The 14,456-nt window shown below is 35.3% G+C and overlaps 2 protein-coding genes across 3 annotated transcripts; one reads left to right on the top strand and one right to left on the bottom strand.

Moving 5' to 3' along the window:
- Positions 1–4,353: 4,353 nt before the first annotated feature.
- On the top strand, positions 4,354–7,569 carry BNAA06G08900D. 2 transcript variants are annotated; one of them, XM_048782260.1, is made up of 10 exons: positions 4,354–4,665; positions 4,976–5,080; positions 5,190–5,536; positions 5,628–5,714; positions 5,794–6,063; positions 6,151–6,289; positions 6,361–6,661; positions 6,757–6,951; positions 7,055–7,177; positions 7,270–7,569. In XM_048782260.1, exons 3-10 carry the CDS (start codon positions 5,257–5,259, stop codon positions 7,381–7,383), a joined length of 1,509 nt encoding a protein of 502 aa, XP_048638217.1. In that variant the 5' UTR covers positions 4,354–4,665; positions 4,976–5,080; positions 5,190–5,256; the 3' UTR covers positions 7,384–7,569. The 2 variants fall into 2 exon arrangements, with proteins under 2 accessions (XP_048638217.1, XP_022576431.1); XM_022720710.2 differs by having other exon boundaries at positions 4,355–4,665; positions 4,976–5,083; positions 5,192–5,536.
- Positions 7,570–7,644: 75 nt separating this feature from the next.
- Positions 7,645–10,216, bottom strand: LOC106346541 (probable WRKY transcription factor 4). Its single transcript, XM_013785906.3, has 4 exons — positions 9,690–10,216; positions 8,543–9,156; positions 8,290–8,469; positions 7,645–8,218 (listed from the first exon to the last, which is right to left on the bottom strand). Exons 1-4 carry the CDS (start codon positions 10,125–10,127, stop codon positions 7,966–7,968), a joined length of 1,485 nt encoding a protein of 494 aa, XP_013641360.2. The 5' UTR covers positions 10,128–10,216; the 3' UTR covers positions 7,645–7,965.
- Positions 10,217–14,456: the final 4,240 nt, after the last annotated feature.

Below are 14,456 nucleotides of genomic sequence, written 5' to 3'. Positions count from 1 at the left end.
TATATATGAATGAACTTTGGTTCTATTTCCGTCTAGTTTTTCTTTTAATAGAATAATAAACTAAACTAGTATATTTGAAGTTAGTGTACATTCGTTTGGTATAGTTCATGTATATCAACTTTAACGAGAAAAGGAATTCGAGTTGTCATCAAATAAAGTTTTTATTCCAGTGGTTTAAGTAGACATTATGGCTCCAACTCGAAAGCTATTCATAATATAAGAAATTTAATTACGGTGACATCATGTTAGTGTATACATTTTGATCGGTGTTCTGAAGAGTCTACCAACCATACTTGCAGCTGTTCAAACCTCTTAATTGGACTTCAAAGCTTTCAATTAATGTTTCATTTTTTCTCTTTCAAACACTATTGTTGGCAAAGAGCTCCCTCTGTGAAAATTTATCTTTAAATGCAATTATACATTATATATATATGTATAATACATTTACATGTATCATATATACTCACATATGAAATAGAGAGTGTTAATCAGTTATACTTGTAGTACCCACGTATACTCATATTACACTAATACGTTAAACATATTAAATTTGCAAAAACAATTGCAATGATATGGCAAGTTGGACTAGCAATTCTATAAAAATTGGGTAAAAACAAAATTTTTAATATAAATATAGTGACTAGCATTTCAACAATCAATTTATCAATTTGAAATAATATTTCATTGATTTGATATTTCACATTTTGTTTTGGATCTTATTTGATATTATACTTTATAGTGAATAGTAATTAAGACTTGAGGAAAATAAGGATATACAAAAATGTGTTGTCAATAAAAAAATGTTAAATAATTCGGCAGTCCTAAAGTAATATTTAAAAATTATGTAAATGTTTATCATATGATAAAATAATACATGGTTGCTTGGAAAAAGCACACCTAAAATGGAGACCCTTATTACATTATGTATATGTTATCCCATCTACCTAATTTTGTATCTTTTTGGGTGAGAAAATGGATGCCTTGCTTCTGTCGAGTTTTTCTTGTTATTATTATACTCTTCAGTTTTTCTACTCTACAGTTTCTTAATATATATAGTCCAGGTAAAGAACATAGTTTATGTTATAAACTATAAGGCAGTCTAAAAATATTATTAAACTTGGAAGAAATTGATTTATTTTGGCTTTGAATTATTGTTGTAGACTTTACCAAAAAAATATTTTTTGTAGAAATTCCATCTTATGTTAGTTGCGTTTCTTCATGCTTTCATGAAAATATATTTTTTTTTTTTGGTAAAAATGTAAAGATATTATTACCAATTTTAAGATTTTTGACAGAAGTACAATGATAACGGGAAGCAGAGCAAAGAAAAAAAAAACTAAACAACACCTCAAATCTAGTCGAAGCAGGAATAGACACAACCAACCGAACTGCAGCGAGAAGCCTCAACCAATCCGCACTTACCACTTGCCAAAAATGGCCGAATCACAGTTAAAACGAGAGACTGAACCCGGTAATATTGGCCTCCCCGATGATCCACTCTTAAAGATTTGACCCGACGAAGAACAGCTCGAGGTAGACTTCCTGAGCATCCGCATACACGACGACAGCCAAGCCAGAGGCCTAGCACACCACCACAACAAGAACGAGCATTATTCCGGCGAGCAGCCACTAAGCAGCAACACGCCAAAACCTATACAAACGGGCTGATGACAGCAGCAACTCCACAACACACACCACAGCCTCTGCTCAAACCGGAAGAGCCCATCCACTAGGAGACAGAACGTAAACGGCTGACCCCAGTGCTGGGAAGATGAGCGCAAACCAAGAAAACCGAGAATCCGCCTGAACCGAAGACCCCTCGGCGAGGAAGAGCAACTCGGACATGGACAGTCCTTGAGAACCAAGGAGCTGACCGGTTTGAAGCCGGAACACAAACAACAACAATAATAACAAGCACTGCCGATAAGAGGACTGAAGAAATAATGAAGGAAACGCCGAGACCCGAGGAGGACAAGAAGGAGCACCATGAACACGGGGAGAGCCGAAGCCATAGACGACTCCGAATCAAACTCCAAGCTACAGATACGCACGCCAAGCGAGACACTGCCGGAGACGACACACGACGAACCCGACAAAGCCTCAGACGCGCCTTAGAGGAGAACCTCACCGTACCTTCTGCACTTTGAGCAACGAGAAACCCTAACGTCGAGACGCCTCGCACGCCGGAGATACACGCGCCGCCGTGCCACTCCACCAGGATACAAAAGACATTAATCACCGGCAGAAGAACAGATCCGAGGCAGAGGAACCACCAGACGTAGCCACGCGCTGCCAATCAACGAGTTTCGCCAGAGATCTATAAAGGGGGAAAATCGATCTGCGACGAAACCCTACCCAAAAGCCGACCCAACCTCCCCACGACACCGTACCATCCTCGCAGAGTAACCAGAGAACCGAAACAGCCGCCGGATTCAGCCTAGGTTCCTTCACCGACGAACGTTCGAGCTCCAGGAACAGCCACATATCGGAGGTGGACGCAGAGGGGAGAGATGGAGCAAAGAGAAAAGGAGAAGAAAAGGGGGGGAGAGAAGCCCTCCGACGGCGAGGAGAGGAGCAACCGCCGGAGGCAAGATCGCAAAGTTGTTTGGAGAGAGAGAGTCTGGGGAGAGAGTTTGGAGAGAGAGAGTTTTTTCGTTTTGTTATGTAAAACTGTTTTGGGTAAACTTTTTATAGTGACTAGACTCCACCGCAAGCGGTGCCCCAAATCCAGGAAAATCCCTTAGGATTTTTTTGGAGAGTCATAGTACCACCGCGCTGACAGAGAGTCGAACCTGCGACCTCTGGCAGTCGTCTGTGAGAAGGGAGACCACTAGGATACAAGCCCTTCTCTTCATGAAAATATATAAATAAATGATCTCATAACTATGTAGAAAATTAAATATCAAGCTTCTTCTTCCAAATATAATAGGCCGAAGAATTTTTTTTTGTTATTTTCATTTATTGTTGTCAACTATTTATGCTAATACTGATAGAGAATGAAGGTATGTAGCTAAATGTCTTAAAATAAAAAAAAACAGCGATAGATAATATGAGCCGGTAATAGCACAGTTGAAATATACAGTATTGTAGAATCATTTGTTATGTCTTCTTGAAAATATCATTAACTAAAAGAACTTGTACTATATTAAAAAGGAATGGATGCAAGAGAATATCTGCAAATGGAATTTTAAGTTACTCGTAGCTGATCTTACTATTTAATACAGTCGGGAATTTATCTGTATTAACGATTAGCAAATAAGAAAGAGTAATAACATAAATCAAAGTGGAACTGGTCTAAGTTTTGGATGTTCTAAACATAATTTGAAGCGAGGAAACCACCAACTTGTTGTATTTATATATTAAAAATATAATTGATTAAGAAATTGTTCCACAAACATACAGAATCAGCGAAGTCTCTTTCAAATAACAGCTTCAACCAAAAGAGTATAAAATTAAAATAAAATACTGAAACTATTTAACAAAATTAAATGATAAGAATATATATATCCGTAAACTAATTTACTCTCATACGAAAAGGACTTTGAACTAACTAAAATGGTTTCATTCACTTTCTAGCTCAATAATAGAATATTTGAAAAGTAGTTTATTTGGACGGCTTTGATATATAAAGAATCTTAGTATGAATGACACAATCACAAGATAAGTAAAAAATGACATTGTAAAACTACACAGTACTTTCTATCACTGAATCAACGTAATAAGTGGACATAAAGGATGATTCTGTATCTGTGACAAAAAAAAGGATGATTCTGTAATATGTATTATCATATCCTTGGATCACCGTATAAAAATGCAGCTTATAACACTAAGCATGAGGTCCTCGAGAACTTCACAAGGAATCTCTTTTAAAATGTTATTTCAAATCTCTGGACGATCATAATTAAACATTTTCTATCAGAAGCTTCTATATGAAACTATTAGTATTTTTTGATACAGATTACAAATATCTTATGTCTTATTAAACTCTTTAAATTTGATGAACTTATTGAATATATTTTAGCTTGTAGACATTTTATACCCGTCACCAATTTCCAGCCTCCTCTTGTCAAAACAACCAGACCTTCAAATAGAGACTCAAGTTTTCAATTTTATTGATGATCGGGAAAACATTAAATGGATGTGAATATTTATTAACATCGATGAGGAAAAGGACATAAAATACTTAAAGAGGTTAACAAGTAGTAGTATTCCATAAATGGAGACACGTGCTGTAAAATAACACATCTGTAATTAAAACGTTGCTTCTTTTACCCGCGCGCGTAGTTCATGGATCAATCCTTAAAACAAAATTTACTTTTGTCTGTAATAAAATATCACCAAAACGGACAAAAAGAAAATACGAAAATACTAATAGTATAGAGAGAGAGAATTAAACGGGGGAAGAAGAAGAAGAAGAAGACTTGGGAGAGAGGATCCGACGAAAACGGATTACTTAAGAACCAGTGGTGTTCGGTTCTTAATTTTCTCTTAAACGTTTCTCTCTCTCTGTCTTTTATTTATAGTAAGAGATTAAAAAGTTGTACTTTTTATTGACGAGAAAAGACAGAGAAACAGAGATAGGCAGAAACAGAGAAGAGAAAGACGAACAGAGGATTTTTTCAAAGATCCTCTTCTTCCTCTGTTCTTCACCTTCCTCCTCTTCTGGTTAGTTTCCTTGATTTGCAACGAGAGCGTTTAATCTTTTTTTTTAAATGGGTATTTAAATTATTGTTTCCTCTCTATTTCACGTTATGCTATGATTTGAGTTTTGATTGAAAACAATGCTTACCTATGTGTGTTTCAAGATTTTCTTAACTTTCACGTTACAAATTTCAAATGCTGCAATTTTTGGTGTTTGATGTCAAATATTATTTAAACATCTGCTAATTAAAAGAAATATAAAGTTGTCAAAAAAAATTTAAAAGAAATATAAATGTTGATTTGAGTTTTTTTTTTTTTGGTTTCTTTTGTGAAGGTCTTGAAGATACATGAATCAACATCCTATTGTTATGAACGTTGATGCACTCTCTTATGTCTTCATAAGCTCTTACAGGTGACCTCTCTCTCAAAGATTAAAAAAAAGGTAAAAACATTCAATCTTTTGCATTTGATGTAAGCTTCAGACAAGATCATATATATTTTGTATGGTGGTCTTATTCGTTTCCTTATGTCTTTGATTGTTTTGAAACAGGTTCTTTGATTTGTTGTAGCTATTATTAGCTGGTGAATGTAGTAGAAACCCTTCAAAACCAAATAATGGGTGGCTGCGTTTCTTCACAGAGAAAACTCAGCAACAAGCTTCAACAGAAGAAGCATAACAAACATGGTGGCAGATCTGCCCAATGCAGGTCCAGAATCTCGGCTTCGATGCCAGATGTTCCTATGAAACGCATGAGCAATGCGAGCGTCAGGGATTTTGTTCATCTTGATTTCGAAAAAGGTGCAGCCAAGATGATGTGTAAGAGAGCTGAGATGTCTAATGCTAACTTCCATATGACACAGCTCCAATGGAACTGCAGCCAAATCGATGGAAACCGTAAGAAACATCTTTAAAACAAAAAAAAAAAAACTCTCAAGATCTTGAATTATATTTCTATTGATTCTGATTAGTTTTATTTCATTTACAGGAATGTCACATGAGGAAGCTTGGTATGATTCCTTTAGTTACATTGACTCTGACTCTGATGATGGATCAAATAGTAGTGTTTTCGAAGGTAAACATCAAAGCTTTTGATAAAATCTAAGACATTATTATTAGTTTTGAATTATTAACATTATATTTTTTTTTCACAGATGCAAATGCTTCTGCAATGGGACAGGTGATTCAGTATGAAGAATTCTACGGAAGTTACCTGACAATAGATGGAAACAAAGCTGAGACATACTCAAGCAAGAACGAAGTCAGCATAAAGAGAAACCAAGTGGCTGATGAATCTCATCATGAAACTTACAAGACTACTACTTGTGAAGACCATCAAGATCACAGGAAGACATCATCAAAAGTTGTTATGGTCTCTGTCCGAAGAACATCTATTGATAGCAAATCAGCATCATCTGACTTCTGTAAGAAGAAGAAAAAAAGAACTAAAGTCTCTTTTATAAGTTCCAATGTTTTTGAACGTCTCTTATGTCTTTTAAACTGTGTAACAGCTTCAGGTGAGAAGCTCCTGTACCGACCAAAAGCCTGTTCTGTGATTCAACGTTCTTTGGGAGATAAACTGACAAATCAAGGAAGCTGGTCAGAACTTTCTCCGTCGAGTTTCAAGCTCCGTGGATTGAACTTCTTCAGGTTAGGATTCAAGAAAGTAGACAAACAGTTTTGTTTGATCAATCTAAATGTATTGTTTATATCATTTGCAGAGACAAACAAAAGAGTCCAGCACCTGATTGTAGTCCTTACACAGCAATTGGAGTCGATCTTTTCGCGTGTCCTAAGAAGATAAACCACATTGCTCAGCACATTGAGCTCCCTAGTTTGAAACCTGCATCATCAGGAATCTGTGATGTCTCCAATCTCTTGATTGTGAACATCCAGCTTCCAATGTATCCAACCTCCATGTTTGGTGACTATGATGGTGAAGGACTTAGCTTAGTTTTATACTTCAAACTGAATGAGAATTATGACAAAGAAATCTCATCTCACTTTCAAGAAACCATCAAGGTACTATGATGATGGATCCAGTCTCTCTTTTTTTTATTAGACTAATATGTTTATGTAAAGAGAGGTTCTAAAGATTTGTTTTGCTTCTTTTGCAGAGGTTTATGGATGATGAGATGGAGAAAGTCAAAGGATTTACAAGAGAATCAACAGTTCCATTCAGAGAGAGGTTGAAGATCATGGCCGGTTTGGTTAATCCTGAGGATCTTCAGCTATGTTCTACTGAGAGAAAACTCATCACAGCTTACAATGATAGACCGGTTCTTTCTCGTCCACAACATGATTTCTTTAGGGTTAGATTACACATCTTTCTTTTAGTTTTCAGTAGATTTCATTTATCAGGTCTTTGTGCTAATGTTATGTGTGTGTGTGTGTGTGTTGATCATTTGGATACAGGGACCAAACTACTTTGAGATTGATCTGGACATACACAGGTTCAGTTACATTTCGAGGAAAGGACTCGAATCTTTCAGAGATAGGATCAAGAATGGGGTTCTTGATCTTGGTTTAACCATTCAGGTACTTGATATAATTAATCTCCCAAAGTTTTTGGTTGGTAGGTCTTTTTTTTCATGCTTTAAGTAAACCTTTTTGTTCTTTTTCTGACATAGGCTCAAACACCAGAGGAACTTCCAGAGCAAGTACTGTGTTGTGTCAGGCTGAACAAGATTGATTTCGTGAATCACGGACAGATTCCAACGCTTTTAACTAACAAACAATCATGAGTTTCCAAAGAGAAAAGGATCACTCAATCAATGGGGGGAAGCAAAGAGACAAAAGCAAAACAGAGAAACTTTTCATGTATTTGTATTGAAAAGAAAAAAAAATCAATGTCTTTTTGTGAAAACCATAGAAACAAAGATTTGCTCAGAAATTTATTATTCTTATGAAAGAAAACTATTCTTGTACAATGAAACAAAGCAAAGACTTAGAGAAACCAACAAAATAAAGCGAAGTTTGGGTCAATAATGTATAATACCATAAAATAAACAAACAAAATATTACAACAGATAAATTCATACACATAATGTTATAACCTATCCTCTGAAACAATAACACAGAGATACAACACAATCCCCTCCCTGTAGTATTCTTCCTCATGTACAAATGAATTCACATAAGTCAACAGACATCTTAAAAACCTACAAAGCTTTAAGGTTTACAACCCCTTCTGATGAACTCTTTCCTTTCCTGTAAACTGCTAGATTTCTCTCTGACAAGTGTATATAGTTTTATCTGTTCAACTTCAACCAAAAGATTCCATCAAAGTTGAAAGCTTTGTCGTGTTATACAGAGTTTTTCTTCTCTTAAATGATTTGCTCTTCTTTCAGCCTTAGACGAGCAACCGGCTGCTGCTGCTGTTGATGATTTAAGTTAGCCAAACGATTCTCTGGCCTTAAGTGTGCCGCAGCTGCAGCGGCATGGCTGCTTGATTTAGATGCAGGAAGGTCATGGTTATGTTTCCCTTCATATGTTGTTACTACAGCTTTTGGATCTGTTGCTGCTCTCTCCACATGTTTCCTCACTCCACATCCCTGTGTTGTGCACTTGTAGTAACTCCTGTAAATCACAAAAGATAAACATTTAACAAGAATGTTTCAAGACATTAACTAATGTTTTTGTGTATTTACCTCGGATAAGGATTCCCTTTGACAACCTTCTGTCCATATTTACGCCACCTGTATCCATCATCTAATAGATCAACTTCACTTGTCGTTTGGACAATGATTCTAGGCTCTGTCACTGTTCTATGTGAAGCAGCAGCAATAGCAGGAGGAGCAGCTGGTTCTGAAACTCGAACTTCTGTACTTCTGCACATTCCAAATATCTATCTCATCAGAAACCAAATTATCAATCAATCATCAAAGGTTATAACTATTATACCTTCTCTTGGCGTCAGGCTCGTCTTCAGCTTTCTTCCTCACACCAGTTTCTCCATTACCAACTTCTTCACTGTCACTCGCCTCAGACATTTGCTCTGTCGTAGCTTGACTTGCTGCTGCTTCATGTTGTTCCCTCGTAGTTTTGTTATTAACCGAACTCCCATTTAGATTCGCGTTACTATCTCTGTTGCCTCGCCTAGTGTTCTGAGGAGGTTCATGATTGTGCTGACCTTTGTAGATGATCTCCGTTACTTGTCCATCGAGAGATCTCTCAACCTTCTTCTTAACAGGACATCCAGGATTCGTGCACTTGTAATAGCTTCGAGGGAACTCGCTGCCTTTAACTTGCTTTTGTCCGTACTTTCTCCAGTTATAGCCATCATCAGCTGGTTTGTCAACATTCAGAGGCTGCTGTGACCTGTGCTCGATGATGGTTGTATCCGAAGTTTCTCTTGGAGCTGAAGAATCAGGAGCTGTGGTCTGGTTCTGAGGTTGAACAGATGAAGCCTGAGAGGAAGGAGGGTACTCGGTTTGTGGTTGCATATTAGCATTGGCTTGAACTGCTTGTGCTGTGACTTGTGCTAGAGCTTGCTGATGTGTCATTCCATATGATCCCTGCACATTTGTTACATTTTCCGCTTATAGACAATGGAGAAGCAGAGAAATAGAAACCAGCTAGTTGCTAAAAGAGAATAAGCACAGGCCTCTTCCTAAGGATACTACCAGAATCAAAGCATATCATCAGGTGATAAAGACAGGAGTTTATGATATATAATAAACCTAGAGAACAAGCCCAAATCTTGATGAGTGTTTGATCCACAAGTACCTTTCTTTCTTTCTTTAAAAGTTCATACCTTTTCAACACAACTATAAATCTGATTTCTCCAATTTTGACCTATTTTGAATGTTTTATCTTCCAACCAAATGGTTACAACGAGTTTGTTATCTGTCGGAAATGGAATCTACCTAGATTTTTGCTAACAAAAGAAGTGGTTATTTAATCATAAGCAGAGCCAACCAAGCAAAAACAAAACAAGAACCAGCTCAATACAGAAAGCCCTAAACTTTCAGTTTCCATAAATAGATTTTTAAAACTTTAAACCCCCAAATTAAAAAAAAAAAAAGATAGAAACTTTGATCTTAAAAACCTGAAGGGGAGAGAAAAGACCCAAGAAGCTCGGTGAATCCAGCCGCATCGCCGGACTCAGCCCTGGCGTTACGGCGAACATCGTCGACGGGGACTGAGAAATCATCAACCCGGTGGGTCTGCTCTGCTTGAATCTCGGGTCAACATCACCACCGCTCGAGCTGTTATTATCCCCTTCTTCACTAGCTGCTAAGGAAGATGAAGATGCAGCTGCAGCAGGAGAAGGCATGACTCCGGACAGGAGCTGAGAGAAAGACCTAAACTCATCGGAATCGGGGAACATGTTCGAGACCAGAGTCATCGGACCAGGGCTGAATCCAACTCCGCCGCTGAAGAACATCTCACTAAAGGGCCGTGGAGGGAGAGATAAGGTCGGTCGCGACGGAGCTCCGGTGGACTTGTTGGAAGTCGACGGAAGTTCTTCTTTTTCCTCCGACATCGTGAAAAGAGAGAGAAACAACAACCCAATAATGAAAACAAAACAAAAAGGTTCGTTTTTTTCTTTCTCTAACTCTAAAAAAATATCCTTTTTGTATATATCTGTCTGTGTGAATCCGTGTCGTGTTTCACTTCGCTTTTTTTTTTGCCGTCTTTATTTTAGTTTTTTAATGGAGATTTCTAGTTTTTAATTTATTTTATGTTCCATAAAAACAGATCTGGAAACATAAAAGGATAAAAAGCTCTCGTCTTCTCGCAGTATAGGAAAGTCCACGATGCAGATATGTAAAAAAAAATCTCTACACATTTGGAAATGTCTTAGAAGACGGTATATATTGGAAGATTAGCATTTGGTTAAGGAGATAAAGTTAAGAAAAAAAATCTATTTTCATAAGAAAATACCCTTCTTACATTTTAATAGATTTTACATCTGATATATGAAACTTTTCTGCAACAGCTTTTATGGTACGTGCCATGGTAAATAAAAGTGGAATAAAAAGTAATAATTTGATAAATAGTATTAAGAGAAATATGATGTATTATTTTTTGTTCATTACTCCATTTCCCACTCCATTTTCTCAATTTTGGAGTAAAATATGGAGTGGGGTTGGAGATGCTCTTAACCAAGAAGAAAACAAAATTTGTACCAGACTGATATCTACATATTCGATTTCAGTTTAGGTTTTTTACCTTTACAAAAACGTCGGTCTTGTATTGTACAATGAACTTGGAGTGAAGAGGCAAGAAGGACAAGGCCATAAGCTACTCCACGCTGTATGAAAAGAATCCATAAATGACAGCTGACATTCTATTTTTAAGGCCCACTTTCTATCTTAATGGGCTGTTGAATAAAAGCCTAATGATACATATTTTTGACCAAATAATTTCTTTTTTGGTCAAAAAACCACATAAGGTTATAGTAGTAGTATACTATGTAAACCATATAAGTTTATAGTAATAATCTCTTAATGGTCTTGAACAACATTGCCTGATTTCTTCTTGGGAGATCAATTAACTAGCCAGGTTCAGAAGCTTTTCAAAGCATCGAGATTTACATGTGTTACGAAAGTTGGGGAGACTTAGACACATAAATAACACTTGTAAAAAATCCGGAGTGTACAACACTTTCTTCTTCATTGCAAGAATCAATATTGCCTGATCTCAATAGTATATTTTTCCAAATTTTTTTTTATTGGAAAATTTAAAAGTTTTGAATTAATTACTTGAGAAAACTATCCAACGTGTCTCATCTTTTTTTCTCTTTCAACCTTTCATAAAGAAAAATGATCAAGCTTAGGTTTTTCGATGATGATAATGTAGAATATATTGTGTAAAGAATAAAACATTTGATAAAATTAAAAAATTGTTTATAGAGAATAAAAAACTGAAACAATTGTATAGTTTTTATATCGTAAAAATAATTTTTAAAATAAAAGTTGTTTTTATACGATTTATGAAAAGCATCAATTAGCTCATAAGTTTTTTTTTTGAATAGAACCCCAAAAGATTTAGAATCGATTCTGCCCAAAAGATGTTCATTACCCAAGAAAATATGATCATCACTTGAAAATCCTTGTATTGAAGCTTCTTAAGTGAAATCCAATATCAATAACCCTTAAGGAGATGATCGACAAGTATATTCCTCAACACTCGTCTACTAAGGACGACGGACGAGGAAAGTGCTTCCGTCGTCTCAAGAGACGTTTCTGATTTTTTTGTAAGTACGAACGTTCTTTTGAGATAGAGAATTACGATGTGTCTGGATTCTTGATATGATCAATTTAGTTTCTTCAAATCTTGGTTCAATGTTGGTTTAATGTTAATTTCTGATTTCTTTTGTTTGGTTTAACAAACCCTTTTATTTATTTATTTTCATGAACAAACACTTTTATATGTAAACATGGAGAACTTAGTCTATACTACTCATGAATTATTTCTTGTGTGGTATTTTAAAATGGACATGTGTTGTATTTTAAAATGGACTATCTCTTAGATTGTTATTTTATCATTTAATTCTTAATAACATTTACACATCATTAATGAACCACTTAAAATAAAATAAAATTTTATCTGAGAAATGTAAGTATTTGTATAATCACTACTATATAAAAGGGGCTAAATCTCTCTCTCCTAAGTCTTGCCACATAGGCAAAAATATTGAGAACCAATCAATATGCCATGTCATTCTGGACTGGGCTTGGGATTAAAAAGAAATCAACAATTCGCAGCCCATTAGACCCATCTCCTAGCCCACTCCCGCGCCTCTCTTGATTTTACTTATGGGTCGGAGCCCATTACTCATGAATCTATGATATTTTTGCCTTCCTCTTCATTCCTTCCTTTAATGGTCCGACACTCATTAAACATGTTACATGCATGCATATGAGTTTAATTAGTCCAACATGAAAAAAAAATTGCGCCTCTCTTGATTTTACTTATGGGTCGGAGCCCATTACTCATGAATCTATGATATTTTTGCCTTCCTCTTCATTCCTTCCTTTAATGGTCCGACACTCATTAAACGTGTTACATGCATGCATATGAGTTTAATTAGTCCAACATGAAAAAAAAATTGCATAAAGACTACGTACTTAAGAATTCACATTGTTATAAAACCAATGAATGCATGAATTCTAGGAGGTATTTAGAATTTACAAGTTTTTTTATAAGAAGATTAGTTACAGCTTATTTAATTTGATTTGTTCGTAATATGTACTTAAACAATATAAAAAGTAATTTTATTTTGAAAACATAATAAGTTTAGACCTACTTTATATTTTAAAACCAAGAAATTAAATTAATATCTTCTAATGAAAATTCACATATATTAGAACAAAGAAAGTTTAAATGACTTAAAATCCTAATAAAACCAAAATTTTAACTCTCCCTTATTATCAGTTTTGAATCAAAAACATTAATATTATTGAAATATTAATATATTACTTTAACCCAAAACTCTTATAAAACAATTATACAAGTTGTAAATTCACTACATTGTTTCATCATAACAGGTGTTTCTTTTATGTTCGTAGTATTTTGTTTATATTAAATGATGTATTTCGTAGTATTTAAACATAAATTTATATTGAAAATTAATCTCTGCAGTTATAATAAAAATTAACATTTAAAGTTCAAAATTTCCTAATTAAAATAATATAGAGGTGGGTCCAAATTTTCCCAATTTCAAAATCTTAGCATCCCTTAAAAATAAAGAAAATAAATTTATAAATACATAAAATATATAAACATATATGAAACTATAATTTCTATAAAAATAAATTTGAAAAAGGAAAATAATATTGCCCTGTTATTGTTTATTTCTAGAGTTCGCCCCGTGACCGTACAAATATTTACAAAGAAAGGATTAAAAGATCGGAAGGATGAAAAACATAGTCTACAAAGAAATATACAACGGTCTACCTCACTTACCAGGTAATCCATTATTATTTGCAGCACAATACACAACATTATCCAAAAATACTAAACTCCTTTCTCTCCCTCCCCCAGAATCACGATCAGATGCTCGCCCAGATCAGGCTCCCCGGAATCACGAACAACTTTCTATACCATAAGATGCAAGCAACAAGTAAGTCAGCCGACCAAAAATCTCTAAACTCAATAATGAAACTGTACTAACAAAATTCTTTTTAACAATAGGTCCGCCCCCAATAGAAAGTGCCAGCTCTACAAGACCATTCACAATATACTTCGCAGACATGGTCTACGCTTTATCTTATTTTTATTCTTTTCCGTTATCTACCAAATACTATTCCCTTTGGGCAATTACTTATTTCTACTCTCAAACTATTTTGTTTTGAACTGTGTGAACTGACTAACGTTTCTTTTAATATTAAAATTGTCCACAAAAAAAAAATTATTCAACACACAAAGACAATAAATTTCTTATGCGGCTACCAATCAAAAATAAAAATTTCTTAATTTGAACATGTTTTCCGCGCGTAGCGCGGACACCAACTCTAGTCTATTTATAATGGAATATAAATGAGAGTGAATGTTATATTCGACTACTTTTAAGTAGATGATTAACGAATACATGCCTCATCATTGACTGACTGACTATAGTGGATGAGAGCGAGAGTCGATAGAATGGCTAAGAGTGTTGGTTAAGAGATGAGGAGCTGAAAACTTCATCTTGATTCATGGGCCAGGCCCAAACTGAGAAGAAACCAGGGCTTGGAGATAGCGCGGATCACATCAGCCCTTAATAATTGGTAATATGATCCACTAAGTTGTCAATGCTAATTGTTGACCTTTTCTTCTTTGTTTCTAAACTTTTGGAGTTTTCAATGTGAAATCATCTATCTGCAGA

Source organism: Brassica napus, chromosome A6, assembly GCF_020379485.1.
Source record: "Brassica napus cultivar Da-Ae chromosome A6, Da-Ae, whole genome shotgun sequence".
NCBI classification, from domain to species: Eukaryota; Viridiplantae; Streptophyta; class Magnoliopsida; order Brassicales; family Brassicaceae; genus Brassica; species Brassica napus.
This window is presented reverse-complemented; position numbering and strand designations above follow the sequence as displayed.